The 22,048-nt window shown below is 44.8% G+C and overlaps 1 protein-coding gene across 1 annotated transcript in view; it reads left to right on the top strand.

Moving 5' to 3' along the window:
- PODN (podocan) overlaps positions 1-22,048 on the top strand; it is a 481,723-nt gene that overhangs the window by 283,208 nt on the left and 176,467 nt on the right. The window contains exon 4 of the mRNA XM_069642176.1: positions 4,544-4,608. Coding sequence (XP_069498277.1) covers positions 4,544-4,608 — 65 coding nt within the window. The remainder of the gene's footprint in view (positions 1-4,543; positions 4,609-22,048) is intronic.

Raw genomic sequence — 22,048 nt, 5'->3', positions numbered from 1 at the left:
CACCATTGGTCCAGTGATTTTTTCCTACTCTCCAGAAAATTATTGGGCCAATATGCTTTGTTGCCTATATATATATTTGTTTTGGAAAACCGAGAATTGTTTCTCAGGACATAAAGTTATTGATGACTTCCATTCGTTCATCTAAAAGCAGGACGGCGCCCAAGTGGCTCCAGTCACGCTTTATTTTTAATTTTCCATTTGTTTTAATGCTAACAATATGAGTGGCGAAATTACCCCTTATGTTATCATTAGTTTGATGCGAACAAAGTGAGTGGTGAGATTACCCCTTCTTTCGCCTTGCGTGACAGTTTCTGGTCTCACACACGTCCTTTGTCCGTTGTTTGTGTCGATCGGATAGACCTCCAATACAAAAGAGGGACTAGCGTATTACGCTTGGTCTTCTCAGTCTGCCGGAAGCCATTGCCGGCGACGTTCATCCTGATATTCGACGCGAGGTAAGCAGAGCGGCTGGCTAGTGGCGGAAGCATTCTTTTTGACATCATGGCGCACACTTAAGAGCCTCCATGTAATACCAGTGTTATACGTTCTTTTTAGAAGCGTTTCCGTATGCAGAACAGGAACCGCTACACGGAGGTGACTGGACTCTCTGTTTACTTCTTGTTCACATTGCACGCACAGAAGACATTTTGAGGAGCTGTATCTCATTGGGTGAGAGATTTTGGCTTTTTCATCTTAGATAGCGGTGCTTTTCCAGCTTTTTCATCTTATACAGAGGTGCCCCTTTAGAGGGAAGAGACATAATGCTTTACCTCTGTTTACAGAGACAGATTTTGTTCGATTTCTGAAAAAACGAAGACGAGGCTACACTCCATCTGGCTACTACAGAGACAGATTTTGTTAGTTTTCTGTTTAAACTAAGCCGAGGGGATTCACCCATTGGGCTTTAAGGTAATTTTTGTGGCCATTAGTCATCTTAGTCAGTCTTTTTTAGAGTCAGAACATTATATAGATGTAACATAGGAATTGTTTGTCGTTTTTAGGGATCGCTTATTTCTTCTGCATCCCTAAAGCGTGTGTGTAACTATGCATACCTGAACTTGATCCAGTATCTCTTGTACAGACGGGAGGCTGTTTAAAGTAAAGACCATTTGACCATTGTCAGTATGGCTTTCAGGTATGATTCTAGTTAAAAATTCAAATGGAGACATGGAGGGAACGGGTTGTTAGATTGGGGAAAACACAGTGGCATGAAATGATAGTGTTCCACTCTTGGGAAATGATTCTTCTTTTCTGTTTGTATTTGATTTCACTGTCTTCAACTCATTTTTCAGGGAGGCGGCGGGCCGGATCTTATATGAGGCCTTTTGGATAAATGCTGCCCTTAGGCAGCTGTGTGAAAAATGAATTGGAGTCAGCTCCTTTCGTTTAGCCAAATTTTGTATTGGGTATAGAGAAGGACTTTATAGTCCTCTCCCCGAGTTTGGACTTTTGTTATTAAAGGAGAGCAACTGAGTGAATGAAGGTAATTAGCTATTTTTAACCATATTTTAATTGTACAATTTATTTTTGTTTGTTTTTTAGAAATGTTGTTATGTTCAGCCCAATCCTGATGAAGACATAGATAACCAACCAAGTCGAAACTATTTACCAAGAAGCCTGTCTGATAAAGAAGATTTATTTGCATGGGCACTAATAGTCGATAATATTTTTTGTCTGGAGTGAACTACTATCATCAAAATATTGGAAGTGTATCTGTATTTACTCTAAATAGGAATTGTACTTGCATTCATTCATCATTTACAGAAAAAATCTAAATTGAATGCTTTGATAATAATAATTGTCTTTTGGAATGAACAACTTTTATTTAAACAATGGAATTGTTGTTGCACTTTCTTACATTTCCACAAAAAAACTTAAATGAACTGTTTTAGGAATTGTATTAGCTGAATGAATGTATGAATGCCAGCTATATAGTATTTGTGTGTTTTTTTATAAAAATGAATTAATTAAAGGCGTTCATGATGATTTTTTATCATTTTTTATCACAATTTAAATAAAATAAATGGATGATTTGATCTAATACCTCTTGCCTTGTCCTTCAGTTGCTCTCCTCATCTTGGTACCACCACTTGTTTCTTATACACTTCGATTGAGCCACCTAGGTCTTTTCTTATAAATGAAATAAAACCAACTTGTGGGGTACCATTCCCATCGGGTGACATGTGGGATTGTACAATTATGGGGCATTCATTGTTAGAAGTCGAGTTTAGATCTTCAGGTGTAATTGTGGGGTACAAATCTTGGAGCTGCCGTGGTGTGGCTTGCTGCATGTTTTCTGTCGGGCACCTGTATTGTTGGCCCATTAATTTTTCTTTATACCCCAATCCCCTATTTGATTAAATGTGCTTCTTAATCTCGTTTTGTTAAATTACAACAGAGCTGTTTTAAAGAACTTGCAGGAAAGGGACGTATCGAGGACGAGGACGGAGCAAAATACAACAGAATAGGATTAGAGGGGAGAGTTCAGTAAACAATAACAGTATCGATAACAATACAAACTACATGATCAGGGAAGGATTTTCTTCACATGATGGACGTCGAGGTTTCTCATATCTGCTATATTTGACCATAGCTCTTAGGAACACTGTTGGCGCATTCCATTTCTCAGGCGTGATTATCCCACGGCTCAGTCTTTTGAATGGAGATGCTTTCTCCTAATACCCTAAGGTTCTGTTAAGACAGTAGTAGGTCATAAGGGGGGACATTTTGGTGGATCTGACATAGGACATTGAAGATAATTCAGTTTTCAGTTTGGCGCCTGTGGAGGGACTCAGAGGTGATAGGATGCTGTATTTTGAGGCACAGTAGCATCCTAATTGATTTATTGTGAATGAGATTGGGGTGACACATTTGATACTTGTATACACAAGCCTATATACACATTGTTACACTGTTACCATAGTCAAGGCTTGCTAGTACCAAAGCTTTAGACAATTCAACCTTTTTCAGTACTCAAGGTATGGGGCCTCATTATGACCCAGGCGGTAAGGGGTTAACGGCGCTGTAAAAGGTGTCGGCGCCGTTAAACCCTTACTGCCTAATTACGAGGTCCCTTTGTGGGTCTCGACCTTAACGGCTGGTTTTACAGCCGTTAAGGAAGGAACCCGCAAAGGGACTTTCGAGGTAATTACGGTACCACAATTTGCGGTATCGTAATTACCGCCTTCCCCATTCCCAATGGGCCCTATGGGGGCAAAAATGGGAATGGGTGAAGGTCCAATGGTGAATGGGGAAATACCGCCCCGCCAACCTTGGAATGGGGCGGTAATTCCGCCATTCACCATGGCGGAGTTGGTAAAATACCGGCGTCAACCATGGCGCTTATAGTGCCATGGTTAACGCCAGGGTCGTAATGAGGCCCATGGTGTGATCTTCAGTGTGTTGTGAAAAGTGGGTTTATTTGGGTAACTAATTCAAGCAAAAATGATGCCACGGTTTTCTGATTCCTGGAAGGTGTGGGAGGGGCACAAACTCTGCCCATTTGGAAGGGATGGTCGTCATGGAGTGGGTGGCAGCCAAAAATGAGGATTTCCGTTTTGCTGAAGTTGAGACACTGTTGGCCATTCACTGCAGGGATTTGGCAATGGTTTCCTGGGGTGAAACGTTTCGATCGAGATTGAAGGCAATTGAAGTGTCATCAGCATAGAGAGTGGAATGTAGGCGAGCACTGGCTGATTAAGGCGACTACGGTTCTATGTCAGCATGGAACATCTAAAGTGACTCAAGGGCGACATCTACTGAGGCCAGTTAGCTTGGATATGAATTCACCCACTTTGCCTAGGACGGAAGGCTCTTAAGAAAATATTCAGTGCAGCGCAGGGCCTGGCCCTTGATTCTCACACTCGTGTAGCTTCTCTAAATTAGATGCAAATGCTGTATTGGGTTGTAGGGTCTAGAAAGATTCGAAATGACAGGATGGTTTATTGTTTCTTTATTCGTTGTACATTTTTTAGGGGGGATGTCAAGAACATGGTCTCCACTATCAGAAATGATGCATTGAGTGATCCTCATTTGGATCGATTGCAGGTGTCAGGACATCCCATGTTCAATGGATGATCCTCGCCCTGGATGAAAATTAGGCGATTATTAAAGTCAAGGGCTTTTAGAATGTCTTCTTTCATGAGTAATAAGGTTGTTTTCCTGCATCAAAAGGGCATAAGGACTGATTGTCTATCTACCCGGTCAGGGAGGAAATAGACTCTTTGAGTAGGGCCCTTTGGCTAGGGAATCCATGGAAATAATTGTGAAGGTCGGTACCGGACCGGTAAACTACAAGTTCTGACCTGACGGGCGTACCCCCACCCGTGAGCAGACACTCTTCTATAATGTAATATAAAACCATATCAGCAGGCTCCCCGCTATGAAATTCTGCTGCTTCAATAATTGTACAATCACATTATGCGATACTCTGATCTTACAAGGGGGAAAGGTATTCATTGTGATGCATGAACTATGCTGACACTGAAAAGGAAAGCCATATGCCTGGTCCCCTTTTCTAATGCACTATTTCTCTCATTTAAAGGTCTTCAAGAGGATCTGTTCGAGCAGCTGGAGAACCTCAATTACCTGTACCTTGCAAATAATAAGGTAGGGTGAAGGTAAGGTGGAGTGATGCTTGCTGCTGGTCCTTCCCATCAGCCCTTGAACACTTAGAAGAGTCACATGGCCCCTCTCGCTTCTGCATATGTGGGTGTGGCCTATGAATAGATGGCTTTCTATGAGGGAATCCTAAATTAATGATCAGACAATACATGTCAGTCCCGCCCACAGCACATTAGCGGTTCCTAAATGGGTCAGAGCAGTAGACCTGTAGACCCACAAGATGCAAATATACATTATTGATTCTGATCATTAGTTTCCTGTCACACACGGTTTGTTACTCGTGCTTCAGTGGTAACTTTTCTGGCAGCTTGATCAGCTAATATCATTAAATGTTTAGGAAAGCAAAACAGCTCTGTTGAGCCAATAATTATCATAAGCTTTTTATTTTAATTATCGCATATAAACTGGCTGACATGTGTTCCACAGTTAAGTTCTGGTCTTCCAGTGATTGGTGTTGTGGGCAAGAAGTGATAACGGACAACTTGCACTAACCACGCTGGGGTTCTTCCTCCAAGTATCAAGATCGAAACCAGGTAATTTAGATAAGGTTTATTGTGCTCAGATGTATACCATAAGTCATAGTGTAGCAGAGGAAAAACACAGGCCCATCCACTCACCAGCCCAGCTCACTCTAACTGTCCCTCAGAACACCACCAATCAAACAGCACCAGCATTCCACCCAAACACGGTGTCGCTCCCTCCAGGGTTTGTGACGTCATCACATCAACTCCAGCCTCGGACAGAGAAAGATCTTTATGCTTGCTAACGTCTCTGTCGAGCACTTGCCTGCCCACAGACATTCTTATGCCTGGACAAATCCTCCCTACTCCTGGGAACCTCCCCTAAGCCGCCGGGCTCCCCCTTACCAATAGCCGGAAAGCAGACATCTGACGGCTCCTTAAGCCGTCACCCGCTGCCTCAGCAGGCACTGTATCCCACAGACTCTGTGTTCGCAGAAAGAATTCTTCCTGTGCAGTCTGGTCAAGGACTGCACAACCCCTCTAACAGTTCCACCTGCTCTGCCCGGGCAGCAGGCACCATGCTGCTGAGAATGCCGACTCAGTTCAGGCAAATCCCCCCCTGCTCCTCCCAAACCGCAGGGCACGATAGCAGCACGCAGGACAGCACACCTGGCAGTACCTCTGTTAGCCCCACCGACTTCAGGGGCACAGTCTCCCACAGCTGCTCGGCAGCAGCTGCTATTCTTTCACCAGAAGGGCCGCAAGGCTTGGGACCGACCGACCGGCCCTCCCTACCGGAGCTTCAAACGACTGGTGTCCTGTGGATGGGAACTTTTCAGGGGCAGTGCCTGTGCCTTCTTGTGCTGCTACCCAACAGCAGCTCCTGGTCCTCACATAGGAAATCCTTATCACCAGTAAAGTAACCTAGGTTGGGGTTCTTTCTCCAACTATCAAGCAGGAAACTAGGTAAATTAGATAAGGTTTATTGCACTCATATGTACCCCATAAATCCTAGTGTAGCACAGGAAAAGCCCTGGCCCATCCAGACACCAGCTCAGCTCACTCTAACTGTCCCTCAGAACACCACCACTCAAACAGCACCAGCATTCCACAGCCCAGCACGCTCCACTGACAGTAACACATTACTACACATCCCTTCTGAGTAGAAAATATAGCAAACATCCAGATGTTTAGAATATGAATGACCTTAAGAAAGCTTAGTAACATAGCACAAGACACGTGTTGGCAGTTATTTGGTGATAATTAAATTAAAAACATAATGAAATTCCATTGGTAATAAGGACGGGAAAAAATTCCTGAAAAACCTGGAAATCTGACCTCATTCCAGTTACTTGGTATTTTAAAGGTAATTGTCATGCAACTCACTGCCTGCCACACTCTACCCGTATTTCTTCTGTGTTATGATATGATATAATATGGCATTTATAACACGCCTGTACACAAGTGTTTCTAGGTGCGAAAAGACATGGATGAGGAAACAAACGGTGGACAAAATAACAATCTTACTAGGCACTGTGGCATTCAGATGAGGGGGAGAAGTGCCGGGGGCAGGGAAAGGAAGAAGTGCAGGTAAATCAATAAGTGCAGCCAGCAGGTGGCTCATAGGTGCAGAGAGAAGGGACTGTACGGTTGCAGGTACAGACCCTTAAGTGCTGGGGGGGGCCTGGGCCCAAGTTCAGAGGGTAGCCAGGTGACCAGTATGCTGAGCAGTCAGGGGAATCAGCAGGGGAGAGGAAGAGAGAAAGTGGAAGCGAAAAGGAAGGTCTTGAGTTGCTTCCGGAACCAGAGGTGGTTCTGCTCAAGTTTGAGAGAGGCAGGGAGGCTGTTCCAGAGGGGGGCCCCAGCCAAGCAGTGAGATCTGCCCCCAACTCTTTGCTAGGAAGAGCGTCTGACCCTCAGAAAGTTGGAATAGATGAGCGGAGATCCCGAAAGGCAGCCGATAGTTTGACTTCATAGAGACGTCAGAGATGTGATGAGAGAAGGAGAGGATCGAGTCGAATATGATAACACCCATGTTCTTAGCCTCATAGGAAGGAAGAGAAAGAGGGCCCGGAGTGGGCAGCCAGAGAGAGAGAGGAAAGGAGGGAGAAGGTGTCACAATGAGGATGATTTCAGTCTTCCCGGCATTAAGGCAGAGATCATTGCCGGAACACCATTCCTGAATTGCGACCAGACAGTCTGGTATGATAGAAAGAGCAGAGGTGGCTGAGGCAAGCCTGAAAGAGAGCTGGGTGTCATCCACATAACACTGGAAATTGGAACAGAAAGTAGCGATGCAGTGGGCAAGATGTGCCAGGTAGTGGTTGAAAAGCCAGAGAGAAAGGTTGGACCCCGGGGAACACGACCCCCGGGGAACACCACAAGTAGAGAGAGAGAGATAGAAGGGAGCAAAGACCCCAGTTGGACCTTCAGCAATATCGAAAATCCCACAGAAGTCTGGCAGTACTCCAAGAAGCTAAACTATAAACCATTGTAAATATTAATGAAAACTGACCACAATTACAATACTTTAATCCATGAAACCGAACCCCCAACTGGGCATTCACCTTAATGATGCAGCTAAGCGATGCTCAGGGATTTCAGGCCATCCAAATCACTAAATAAAACATTCCTGACAAGAGCTTGTATACATATTTTTATTGTTCCACAATCTGCACATTTCGCGCCTGTGACATCTCCTTTTACTTATCACGGATGCACAGGATGTTCTTCCAAAGTGGCGATTCGGTCACAATCAGCCTGCTTAAGCCACTGTGACAAAAGAACCAGAGGCATCTGACGAAGATCTTATAGGAGGAAAAAAGCAAATAGAATCTATGGGAAAGGAGAGTAGGGGCACATTTCTATGATCTAGATCTAGGATCTAATCAAGCGTATCATGCAAATGATCACTGATTGTTAAAAGCTGGGTACGCTAAGCACCAGGACTGCCCTTGGCCTGCAGACTCTTGGGAGGAAATTGTCCAGTTACTGTCATCTGTGTTAAATTGGCCATGTTATTGCGCAGTGGCTCATAGGCAAGGGGAGGGGTTCCATTAATGCATACGTTTTGCACATGCATGCACTATTTACATTATCTTGGGCTATGCATGCTTAAATTGTTAAAAAGACAGGATGGTTGGATTCCAATCTCTACCATGCATAGTTTACCAACTTGAAAACTGTATTATCTATAAAAAACAGAACTCACCTTAAAGTTCCCAATTCTCCTTTGAAAAAAGTGTCCCATTGCTTTGGGATTTGCATGCCTCCTCTCCTCCGGCAACGGATCTGATTTTCCTGTAGTCACTTAGACCAGAGAGCAAAAGAAAAAAGATGCCTTAAAGCAGACATGTCTGCCTTAGTTCTATTGAAAACACATTAACTCGCGTTTTCATAGTCTGCCTAATTTGCCCTCAAACCTCCCCATATTTTTCTGCAATATAGGTTGAAGTCTTGTTGTGGTGGTGCGGCACATGGATCTTAAATTCATGCCAATTGAACCTTTATAATAAAAACTACAAAAGAAAAGTGCAAAAGAGAAACCACTCGGGCTAAGTGCCATGTTCCTGAACTCCTTTCTGTGGTATTAGATCAGGGGTCTGCCACCTTTGACTCGCCAGATGCTTTGCAGTACAACACCCAACAGCCTTAGCCAGCAGAGTTCATGGTGAGGGCTCATGGGAGTCGTAGTCCAAAACATCTGGAGGGAAGCAGAGTAATAGATTATAAAAGTTCAATGCTAGGCCATCATTGAAGAAAGAGACTGGTCTGCTAACACAATGGAGGATATACTTAGGGACTCACTACATGGTAGGCGGGAAACCATGGTGCTATAAGCACCATGGTTGCCGCCGGTACCATACCGGTATCACCATGGAGGAAAGGGGAATTACCACCCCATTCCAAGGTTGGCGGGCCGTTAATTACCCCTTTCTCCATGGCCCTTCCCCATTCCCATTTTTGCCCCATAGGGCATAATGGGAATGGGGAAGGAGCTAATTACGGTACCGCAAAATGCGGTACCGTAATTAGCACCAAGGTCCCTTTGCGGGTCCCAACTTTAACGGCTGGTCTATACCAGCCGTTAAGGTCGGGTCCCGCAAAGGGACCTCGTAGTAAGGCGGTAAGGGTTAACGGTCACCGGTACCCTTACCGGTGACCGTTAACCCTTACCGCCTTCCGTGTAATGAGGCCCTTAGTGTTGCTGCCCATTAGACTTTTAACTGTAGTGTGTTTGAAGCATGCAAATATGAGTTGTTGTAAGCAACTGGGAATGGAAGTTTTCTGGGTGTGGAGAAATAATTGGATGCCTCTGTTGTTAGGTTTGCTCCTTAAATGGATAATGAAGCCATGAGGGATAATGGCCTGTAGGACGCCAGGTTTCTGCCAGGAGAGCCATGTTTGAGTGGGTCAGAAGAATCATAGCTTCTGATTATTATTGAATCAGGAAGGAGCAAGGTTTTAGAGACCAAATGCAACTGGCATTCCCTAGGATGAGGTATCATGAGGGATGTGTGATGGTGAGATGGTAATGGAATAGGTGGTGGTAGTGTCAGTGGCGTAACACAACATGGGGGCCCCCCTGCAAGGTCTATTGAGGGGGCTCCCACAGCACACTGGAACCCCCCCTGCAGGGCATGGGCAGCCTGGGGTCCCCAGCCCTTCTGGGGCTAAAGGGGCCCCATTACAGCAGTGAGTAGTGGGAGGGAGGGATTTTCAGGATGTTTCATTTTTAATTTAGAAAGCATCCACAGCGAGGGAATCCCCATCTAAGAAAATCATTTTAAAGTAGGATACTTTTTGCAAAGGGTAGGTGGGCTGGAAGCCAATGTGAGGGAACATGGTGGACATTCAAGGTCTGGGTGGTCTTCTGCTCTTTTACTTTACTCTGGTTGGTATTCTGTTCTCTGTCCTCTGGTTGTTCTTCTCTCTTCTAACTTTTCACTGTGCTCTGATTGATCTGCTGCTCTTTCATACTGCATAGAAATTATTATGGCAGGCAAAGCAGAGAACTTCATGTAAGTTTGGTTACATATTTATCCCCATCTAATAGTGCCTCAGGTTTGGAAGGTTTTTATGCCTCCCACCAACTTAGAATGGTCCATCTTGTTTAATGTCTTCTCCTTGGATTAATGGTTTCAGACTAAAGCAAATGGCGTAAATGGCAATCAGAAGGCTAATTATAATTATAGGAGTCATGCACACTTATCTACAGGAAATACATTCACTCTCTGCAGAAACACTACGATTATATCAGGACCTTATGATTACTGCCATTTTAGGTTTGGCTCAAAGGTCTGAGACACTTAGTGCAGCTAGAAACGAATGCAATCAGTGTGAGGAGGGGAGAATGTCAATCTAGGACAGCTACATATACATGGTGAATCTGTTCAGTCCTTTTTGGAAGTTTTACGTTCAGAAGAAGCCCCAAGAAATCTAAAAAGAGCATTTGGTTTGTTTCTCCTTCATTATTATTAGCTTTGCATAGTGGGTGGCCCTGTGAGATATTTTCTCCTGTAGAATTTCACCGCAGCCTACATTTAAAAATCTGATTATAGATCTTTAGGGCCTTTTGGTGGCTTTTCTTGTAACTATTGCTCCTTACAGACATTATCAACTCGATGTTTTAGCACATCAATAAACATAATGCTGCAGGCTTTGTGGGACTCTTTCCAACCCTGTCCCTGTTAGAAGAGTCAGCTGCTCATTCATAGGTTCTGAGGCAGGAACATTGTTCCCTATCGTTCTTTCACTCACTCCAGTCTTCTCAGTTTTCTTTTTATCAATTCTCCATAACTCTGTGGTGTATGCCCCCATAGTTCAATCGACTTTGTTCACTTGCCCTGAGATAATGTACCTGCACTTCCGACTGAATCCAGTTGTACCTTGCTCACAGATTCCACTTTCCTTATCTACAACCTTCTGATAGTCATGCCAATCCTTGCCTGTCAAAATGTGTCCTTGCCACAGTCTAACATATTATTTTTACAGTAGTACTCAACCGCAGTGAAATGTGCCTGCACTGTCATTGGGTTGGAAATAAAATGTACAGAGTTGTTTGCGTACAGTAACATAGATATTAGTCGCCCTCACTATGTGGGATATGTTTAGAGGCTGCATAAACTTTTCTGGCCAAATCATTGACCTGTAAACAAAAACACACTGCGGCTAAGTCACCTAGTGTCATGAATAATGTGTTTGCGGATTCAAGATCTTGTCCTCAATGAATCCTGGATGAAAACCACCTTGAATCGACATTAATGCTGGTTTCTGTGAAATCCAATCATTTAAAGCATTCAAGATAATCAGCTGAGTATTTTATAATCAATGTCTGCAAGCCTAATTGGGCCAAACACATTTCGCTGGTGGGACTTTAACAGCTGGAGCTGCCCCGGACCGCGGCCAATAACACTAAATTAAAGTCACGCGCTCAATCCATGCTGTCTGATTTTTTCGCATTGATGTATGTTTTGTACTTCCCCTGCCTTCGGTTGCACATCTCAAAACAATATTTCAGTCCTTCTCTCTTAGAGTAAATTCAAGAACATCCAATGGTACCGCCAGAAGCCCTCTTTTTCTCGCCAATTAGAGCCATGAATCAGGATCAAGATTCTTCATTATAGGGCTGGGAGGACCTGCATTGATGCATGCAGAGATTGTGGAGTGATAGGCAATCTGGTTAGGTTGGTAAAAACTCACAGCAGCAGGATTTATTTTGCAGCACGATAGACATTGTACTGTGTGCTTCTTGTTGAGTCCCTGCTATAAGAACTTTCTATGGATAATTCTTTTACCTTCCTGTTTTTAATTTCTACATATCCAGGAATCACCCTGGACTCCTAAATCACTGTGACAAAGCACATCAGTTCCAATTTTCGACTAACCTTTGACACCTTTTCTCATCAATCTACCATGTCATTTCTCTTGCTGGAGGATGATTTCAGAACAGTGAGGGAATTCATTTATCCATGATGTACCAAGCTTAATATTACTTCTGTTTTGTGAAAGTTCTGTGTACTCAAGAGAGGCCTGACTAACTTTCATTTAAACACAAAATGGGGGATTTTTGGATTGCTTGTCAGTGGTGGGAACTGGGTTATGCCCAAGCACCGTTTGTCAACACGAAAGAGGGGGATGTGTAACAGTTGCTCTGCCATCTTGGGTGTCACAAAATGAAACACACTGCCTATAATTCCTTAAATGAAAACCTGTTCTTGAGTCACAGACGTGACCTGGTCAATCTGAATGCCTCTGCCTATCCAGTACTGAGGTGAGACCGTTCCATATTGTCATATGTTGGAAATGGTATTTGAGTTCCAGTAATACGGATGCCCAACACATGCAGACAACACTTGCAACCATCTAAGAAGTCAGTCCTGAATGTGAGGAATCACCCACGTGGACCTGGTGGCGAGACCGGGGTTCAGTTGAGCGCATAGTGTAGCCGTAGAAATCTTCCTGACCATGCAATGTCGGAACACAGCTGCCTAGACAGAGAACACAGTGTCAGGAGTTTGGTTCACGAGGCAAACAAGAGAAAAACAATAACTGAGCAAACCAAATTACTCACGTAGAGGGATACTTCTGGGCAATGATAGCAAGTCAGACTGAGCGGAAGGCCAGAGATATCCAGGAAACCAGTCTTGGTGCTTGTCCGTGAAAATGTTCCAGCAGTGGAAGTGGAAACCCAGAAGAAATAGGAAGTCCGTCCGAGGAGCGTGGTTCCAAAATAAGGACAATCCAACCTACACCTGTACCCGCCGGCACGCGGACGCATGTAGAGAAATGGAAATCCGTGACAAGTTCCCAAAGTAAATGTGTTCCTTGTGACAAGTTCCCAAAGTGATGCGTTCCGTGTGACAAGACCCCAAAAGTGAAAAGAGTTCCTTTCTGGATGAAGAGGAGAGTTTGTGCTTCGCAAAAGGACCGTGGACAAAACAGATGATTGATTCTGTGTATCAGGACGTGCAGGAAGTGAGTTCCGAGGCGACAAGACAGAAAAAACGTAAGGCAAGAGGAATGGTCGTTCGTTCCGAAGTCAAAGAATACCAGGTATAGAGTACGAGGCCAGGGGTGTCCAATATCAATCCGTAGGGCAAAAACAGGGTCGTGGTTCAAGGCAAGAGGTAACAACAAGAAGAGAGCTCCAAAATGACAAAATTCAGAAGCAGCGTTGTACGGTCAGGGCGGAGATTTATACAGAGTCATGTGACCGCGAGGGGAACGTTGCACACGCCGTAGTCGTGCACGTACGTGCTCAGGCAACCAGCGTTTCCAAGGCAACCCCCAGCGTTGTCGGAGGGTTTGGAAACGTGAGGAGAAACGCTTCGGCTCCAAAGATCTGGGGGATTCGGGACTTGCATGTTTGGCATAACATTTGGCGGTACGGGGAGCTGGTTTCCTGACACTGAATGAGGTGGTACGAGCTAGACAGACCACTGAAATTGGTGGGTCATTACGAGTTTGGAGGTAGCCATGGTACTATTAGCGCCATGGCTGCCTCCAAACTCGTGTCCGGGTTCCTTGAATGAGGACTTACTGGGTCATTCCAACCTTGGAGGACCTGGTAAGTCCCCATTCAAAATACCCATCCCCATTCCAATTTGAGCCCCCATAGGGCTCAATGGGAATGGGGAGGGAGCTAATAACGGGCCTGTTAATTATCCCATTATCTCATGTTTTTATACCATTGGGCTCTGTTTGCTATTTTATCAAAAGTTTAAATAAAATAAACAGCGACAAGTAGCATATACCAGTATTTGAAACATTGCAGTATAGGAAAGAGCAAGCATTCCTAAACTTGAATTCTTCAGGGCCATCATTATCACAGATAGCTTTCCAAACTTACAACCAAACACAGTAGACAGTGGTAAAATATGTAATTCTCTTGCATTGTTATTATGAATTAGTAGTTCAAATAAGCATGTTTTAAATGGAAAGTACCCTTTTACAAAAATGCACTGATTGTTTTGTGCTGATCCCGCAGAGTGAAGAACATTATGGAATGGACCTCAGACTTTAGCCAAACCAAACTGTTTTGATACCCAAGCATACAGCCACCACCACAGACCAGCACTGTAAAAACAGTTCTCACGTGACAATCCAAATAATATTGGCGTTAATCACCAGTTTAAGGGAATAAATACGAAAAATAATTGATTTCATCTGTGGTTTATTTGGGTTCCTTTTCAGTGACACAATGCTGACCTCAAAAACAACTGCTGGGCTTCAATAAGAGACTAGAGTTTGAAGCCAGTTCACACTGCTTTCTGGCTGGCTCTAGGAAGAAATTGCTGCTTTTGGAATCCACAATTCCTTCCTTTGAGCGGGTTACAGATTTTCAGTACGCCCAATTCTCCTCGGCAGAGTGTCAAGATCACTAGAACTAAGTTCATAAGAAGTTACTGGGCCATGTACTATTACTGACACCTGGGCTCGAACTTTCTTGGAAGTCTGCGGCAGCCATGTTGAATACATCCAAAGGCTGCACGAACCAGAGAGTAGCTGAAGAGGCCCAGATGTGTAGCTTTACAAGATGTTTCTTTAATTGTACGCAGTATAGCAGAATATATCAACTAAACAAGGACACGCACAAACGTAGCAGGACACAACAAACATGCACAAGGCCGGACCCCCACATAGATCGGTGGCCATGAATAAGACATGTTCTGCATTACAACATGTCAGCCAACACAGGCTTTTCACATTTTCTCCTTTTCTCTAAGACCTGTCAAGTCTTGTGCCTTGAAACACTTGTGTATGGGCGCAATATAATTGAAATATCATATCAGTCTATTTTTTAAGTCTTGTTCTTGGGAGCCGTGTATGCTTCAAACTGAAACCGGCAGGTTAAATTGTTAAAGCATTTTCTACTTAATCCACTTACAGCAAATAAAAAAAAACAAACACACTCTTAATATCTCTGATTAACCTTTAGATTGAAAAACCTTTCAGACACAGACCAGGCATAGACAGCCCATATGATATGATATGATATGATATGGCATTTGTAACGCGCCTAGAGACAAGAGTTTCAAGGCGCGACGAGGCAGGGAGGGGGGAACAAAGGGAAGACAGACAGCGATCCTACTAGGCCAGATGTCATTCAGATCGCACAAGTGCATGAGTGGAGGGAAGGGAAAAGTGCAAGGGGAAAGGGAGGGGGGAAAGTGCAGTACAGGGAAGTAGAGTAACAAATAAATAATAGGGCCATCTGGTGGCAAGTGCAAGGTAAGTGCAGACAAGTGCTGGGAAGGGGGGCTGTAGGGATACAGAGACAGTCCCGCAGTGCAGTGGTTGCCAGGGAGGCAGTGCAAGTGGAGAGTGGCTGGGCCAAGGGCCGAGATCGATGAGAGTGGCCCAGTTGCAGAGTCAGTGCAGTTTCAGTCAAGAATTTAGCAGGGGATAGGGGGGAGAGAAAGCAGAAGCAAAGAGGAAGGTTTTGAGGTGCTTCCGGAACCGGAGATGGTCCTCCTCAAGTTTCAGAGAGGCAGGAAGGCTGTTCCAGAGGGAGGCCCCTGCCGATGAGAGAGATCTACCCCCAGCTCCTTGCTTGGAGAAGCGGCTGACCCTGAGAGAGTTGGAGACGGATGAGCGAAGAGCTCGAGAAGGAAGATATTTAGGAAGAGAGAGTTGAAGGTATTTAGGCCCCAGGCCCCAGAAGGCCTTGTGAACAATGCAGAGGGTTTTGAACTTAATCCTGGCAGCCACTGGGAGCCAGTGTAGAGATTTCAGTCCTGAAGAGATACGGTCCCTGTGCTTGAGGCCAAGGAAAAGTCTTGCAGTCCTGTTCTGGATAAGATGCAGCGGGCGGAGAGTAGAGGCAGTCAGATTACCAAACTATTGGCACCATAAAGGTGTCAGTAGTTTGGTATGGATCATTTTTCCCAGTTCTTAATGCTTTGCCTTGGAATACTTGTTAACCCACACGTCACATCAGGTTTCCGGCACCAGAACTATGCACCTGGTGAATGCTCCACTAACTTCCTCAATTCCTTGATTGGCCGTGTTTTTCCCCAAAATGATGCCATTAGTCTCATCACCCTTGCTAAAGTGTTCATGCACATTTGATGCACCACCATAGCAGGTTTTGTCGCATGTCCAAATTATGTATGTGACAAGCATGAGTAGCTAGCGATGTCGTCTAACATTCTGCTAACTTCCATGCTTGAACCTCTGGCATGTCCATTGCTTCCTTACTCTTTCTGGTATGTCTGGATGGTTACCCAGACACATTTCCAGTGTTTAAGATTAATTAATAACCGTCCAGCCATAAATCTTCAGTAATGCATTTGTCACCCGAGTTGGACGAGCATGCCCAGACATGGGTCCTGAGTCTGCCATGCCTAGAGAACCAAGCTACACCTCAATGCTGATGCCCAATGAGGTCAAAACATGTACAGGGTTGATTTTGGTCACCTGCATAAGGAATATGAGCTTGTAGTTCCAGCTGGGCTGTCCCTTTTATGGGAGTGGAGGCCAAGCATGATTTGCTTATGGTCTTTCCCCTTTTGTAATGGCCTGGAAGTCTAAAAAATGGTGATCTAGAGGGTTGCATATATTCATATGCATTTAGCCATCAACCTTCAGTGTTGAAATTCTAGACAACATACACCATGTATTAGTCCCATGAGATCTGCGTCTCCCATTCAACTTAAGTCAGTTGGCGAGTGGAGAAGAAGACGAGATAGACTCGATGCTTACATTGCGGAAATATTCAGAGAACCAATATCTACTGGTAACCTGATTCCCCCCAAGAAACCCATTATTCCTATAAGATCTAAAATCAACTGCTGTAAGAGAGTCCATCAGGAAGTGTTGTGGCCCCAGGTTTTTAGATTTCTGTGGCCCTACCTACTTGTTGATCTCAGCAAGGCCATGGTGCAGCCGCAGTGCAGAGAGGGGTGTGGGCAAAGTATATCTATGTCGGCCAGGCTGAATTACAACTTGTTCCAAGCAAGTGAAGCATAGTTGGCTGGTGTATATGTGAAAAATTTGAGGAAATGGAAAGACAATCAACTCAGTTGGGCCTCATTACGACCCTGGCGGAGTGGGTTTACGCCAGCGTTATTCACGGCGGACCCGTCCGCCCTACTACGAGTTCCCGTAGCGCCATGGAGCCGTTTTCCGCCTGGTTTTTCCGGGCGGAGAAATCCATGGCGCTACGGGACCTTGATGTTAATTACGCCACCGTATTTTACGGTGGCGTAATTAACGCCTTCCCCACTCCCATTATACCCTATGGGGCAAAAATGGGAATGGGGAAGGGTAAAATGGGGGATGGGGATTTACCGCCCCGCCAAGGTCGGAATGGGGCGGAAAATCCGCCAACCCCCATGGCGCTATCGGCAGCTTTCCGCCGTGCTCCATGGTGCATTTTGCACCGCGATTTCCGCCAGGGTCGTAATGAGGCCATCTTTTATCCAAATGTTCCGGGACCTGGGAACAGAGAGTCCAAAGATTTCAAAGATTTGTGCATGATGTTAGGACTTTAGACACCACTATTATTTGGGATAGATTGACGTCAGGAAATGAAATCTTCCTTACAGCTGAAGTGGTGAATCTTTTGAAAGAATTCAATTTAATTGAAAAGAAAGTAAAGTGAAGGAGGGAAACCTGACTAGCCATAGATGATTACTCCTTTTGAGTTTGTATTTGATTATCGGATTCTTCTGTTTGGAAGTTTTCTATTTCTTTGCTTCTCCTTATTTCTATCTCTCTTATTATTTGGTGTTTTTTATTATATGTAATTTTAATGTTTTAAGATCTTAGATTGTATGAAAGTAGAGGTTATTTGTATCATTCTATGTCAATACTTCTTAATATTATGTTGATGAATCTCTGTTTTTACCTTTTGTGCTACTGACGCTATTTTGTAAGATGTGATGTGTAAAAAGTCAATATTTAATTTCTTTTTGGCTAAGACACAACACATTTCTTTTTTAGAGTAATATACTTTTATCGATAAATTGTCTTGATACACTGGACTTGACATTTCAATCCAAAACCAATGTATTCAGTTGGGCAGGTCATGCAAGAGCACAGTGGCATACACTTGCGAGTACCTTGGTAAAAGATATAATTACCTCTGATAATATTCTCGCAACACGAGCAGTTCATATAAGAACATACATACAGTATTAAACTCTAGTGAATGTCTCGCACTTTAACAAGAAGCCAATAGGTAGGCCGTTCATCGTCGTCTGAAGCATGAGCCCACAGGGTTTGCATTTAACATATATTGAACTAAAAGGGTTTTACGGTTACGGTTTTACTGAAAATCGATTGTGGCAGAAACACAGATTCAATTTTATGGATAGAAGTATTTCATGGGAAAAGCCTCTGGGGAAAAGTTGGACATTAATGGGACATAACTGCCAGAATGCATCTGTGGTTGGACTGCGTAGGAAGTGATGCTTCAACACAGTTTTCCTTGCAAAGTGAAGAACGTGTTTGATGCTGACGAAATCCTTAAGAGCAGTCATTTGGTTTGGGGAGTGGTGTGTGAGGAAAGTCAATGTGGGGGTGCCACTCACCTGGCCATCAAAGAAAACTGCCAATTTGGAGTCAGCCTGCACACCCTTGGTTCCATGTGAATGTCGTTTCCTGGCAAGGACACAGTTCATGGAGCCTCGGCCCTCTGTTACATGAACCAATTAGAATGCACGAGTCAAACGTATGCACAGTGGGGAGGTCGTGAAGCAGCAGTTCGCTGCTGCAAAGGAATAAAGAAGGTTTGAGCTGTCAGAGGCTCCTGTAATTATTGCAGGCCTGGGCCTGCTTGTGTGTATGTGTGTGGCTGCATTCTCCCTGCATATCTCCTCTCAATGAGGGATAATTGCAAAAGAACCCAGAAAGACTCAACAATGTTGATGAAGGTGGGATATTCCCTCTGAGAAGAAAAAAGAAGGCCCTCATAGTGACGCACCTTGCAAACGAGGTCAGGAAGTGCTGCCAAAGTTGTCCGACTGCCGAAATGTCAGAAGTTGAAGACGCAGGTAGCGCAGCAGCCTTTCGCCGGCCTGGGAAGTTTGACGTGGGTGACCAACAAGTCCTGGGGCCATGATGGGAGGGATGGATCTGGAGATTTAAAAAACTATTGACCACGATGAATCCAACCCCACAAGATTGCTAGGTGGCTGCTGGTGAATCTAGTGGGTGATGAAGTAGAAGATCTCATACCTACTTTCCTGCCGGAAGATGTCACGACATATGAAGGCTTCGAAGAAGCGCTAAGCAAATACTTTGACCTGCAGTGCAACATTGAACATGAGAGGCACACATTCAAGGTGGCATGCCTGATCAGTAAATTGGTGGCACACTGTGAATTCCAAAAATGTACACATGAGAAAGCTATTAGACAGAGGATTATAGGATGATGTCTGTTGTCATCATTCAGAAAAAAATGACTACACAAGCCACATCTTCTGGCAACCATACAACAAATGGCTAGGACGGAGTCTCAAGCAGATATGCAAGCCTCACAAATTTAAACCACCAAGACCCCCAGAAGAGAACAAGTATATCAGGTCTCGTCAGCAACTTGAGGCAGGCCTACAGGCAGCAATGTATCCAGAGGATCTTCTTTATCAGGAAGATGCTATAGATGTGGCCTCCCATTCCCTCATCAGGAAGGTGTGAAATGTCCTGCCTTTGGACAAGCCTGTGCCAAGTGTGGTAGAGAGAACCATCTGGTGGTCATATGCAGCTTTCCCCCGGATGGTCACAGAGGGTACATCTCCATGCCATTTGAACCAGAGTCCAGCACACACAGCAGTGGCCCAAGGAGAGATGCAGGTGTAAGGAGGGACCTCATAAGACATTCCAGGCAAGTGACAGGACGATCTCTGTTGCCCTTGCCTTCTACGGATGTCACCCAAGTTATAATGTCTATATGATGAACGGAATGACCACGGCATCGGGGGGCGAAATCACCCTACTGGTTTGCGATCACCAGGACAAGTTCTTCATTGACACGAGAGCCACCCTTAACATCATGTGTAGATCAGAATATTGCAGGATGATATCTCCACTGCAGTTAAGGCCATCTGACCTAAGTGTCTTTCAGTGGGCAGTGAGAGGGCCGGTACGGAATAACGGGAAGTTGTTCACAACAATCTGCTATAAGGCAAAATGTGCACGATCTGAATTCCACGTACTGCAAGGGGAAGTCCCCGGGAAAAGCCCACTAGGCCTCGGCACTGCCCTCGAGATGGAGATTCGGGCTGTGACCTACACCATGTAGCATGGACTGTCAGTCACACAAGCCTTCCCAACTTTGTTCGAGGGTATTGGATGCCTTAAAGGAGACCCAGTGACACTTCACATTGATGAATCCATAATGCCTGTGGCTCAGAACCTGAGGAGAATACCATTTAATTTGCAACCGCTCATGGAAGAAGAGATACAGAGCTTGCTGAATGAAGGAATAATAGAACCGGCTGACGGTCCAACCCCCTGGTTGTCCTCCATAGTGGCTATACCCAAAAGGGGATCCCAGACAAGATATGCATATGCGTGAACACGCTGCAAGCAAATAAGGCCATCGAGCATGAAAGAGATCCTGGAATGCACCTAAATGACATGATCAGCCTGCTAAGCAGGGAGAAAATGTTCTTGAACCTTGATTTGAACAAAGGCTACGATCAGATCATGATAGACCAACAGTCCCCATACATCACTACTTTTGCCACGCCAATTGATGTCTTCAGATACAACAGACGTAGTTTCAGTATCTGCTCGGCAGCTGAAATATTCCAAGAGTGTGTAGAGAGTCATACATCATGTGAGTAACTGTTTCAACTACAGAGATGATATCCTGGTGTTTGGAGCCACCACGGTTCAACATGACCAAGCTCTTCAACGGGTCTGCCAAGCGCTCGTGGAGGTCAGCCTGATGCTGAATAGGGACAAGTGTGCCTTTCACAAATCTCGCCTTAAATTCTATGGATGGACACATTTTCTCATATGAAGGCATGAGCCCTGACCCAAGCAAAGTGGCTGCCATCTCTGAGATTTCAGCTCCCAGGATGTCAGCAAGGTCAGGTCCTTTCTAGGGATAGCCAGCTATTGAAGCCGATATCTCTCAGATTTTGCAAATACCAGTGCCCCTCTTAGAGAACTCACCAAGCAGGGTAGGGTATTCCGATGGTCACTGCAATGTGAAGAGGCATTTGCACAAATAAAGAGAGACATCACCTCGACTGAACGCATGGCTTACTTATACGCAAACATGTGCACAGAAGTAACTGTTGATGCTAGTCCAGTTGGCCTGGGGGTGATTTTGGCACAACATCGACCAGGGTGAAAATCCCCAGAACAGTAATTGCCTACACCAGCAGGAGCCTGTCTGAGGTAGAGACAAGATATTTGCAACCTAAAAAAGAGGGACGGGCTGTTGTATGGGCTTGCAAGCACTTTCAGATGTTTCTCCTTGGCAAGCCTTTCAAAATCATAATGGATCACCAAGCCCTGGTGACCATCTATGGCAGCTCTCAATGCAAGATGCTGCCATGGATAGAGAGATGAGGCCTGTGCTTGCAGGCCTTCGACTTCACGATTGATCACAAACCGGGAAAGGAATACAACCCGTTGGACTTCATGTCTGGCACCCACTAGTGGACACATCCACCAATAACTCAATGGCAGAGGAGTATGTGAACTTCCTCACCCATCACATACCCCCAAGGGCCATCACGCCAATAATGATCTCGGAACATACAGAGCACGATGTCAAACTGAACTGGGTACAGCACCTGATCAGGTCCGGAAGGTGGAGAGACACAGACTTCACAAACAAGCAAGACAGAGACTGTGTCACGATAGAACTTCAGGTCTTCAGGAACATAAGAGAGGAGCTGTCAATATCAGTAGAAGGACGCATCATGCAAGTACACAGAACAGTGATTCCCATGGATCTGCAGCATCAGGTAATAGATCTAGCCAATAAAGGACACCAGGGG

This window comes from Ambystoma mexicanum, chromosome 1q (genome assembly GCF_040938575.1).
Source record: "Ambystoma mexicanum isolate Mex_15411 chromosome 1q, UKY_AmexF1_1, whole genome shotgun sequence".
Classification (NCBI taxonomy): domain Eukaryota; kingdom Metazoa; phylum Chordata; class Amphibia; order Caudata; family Ambystomatidae; genus Ambystoma; species Ambystoma mexicanum.
This window is presented reverse-complemented; position numbering and strand designations above follow the sequence as displayed.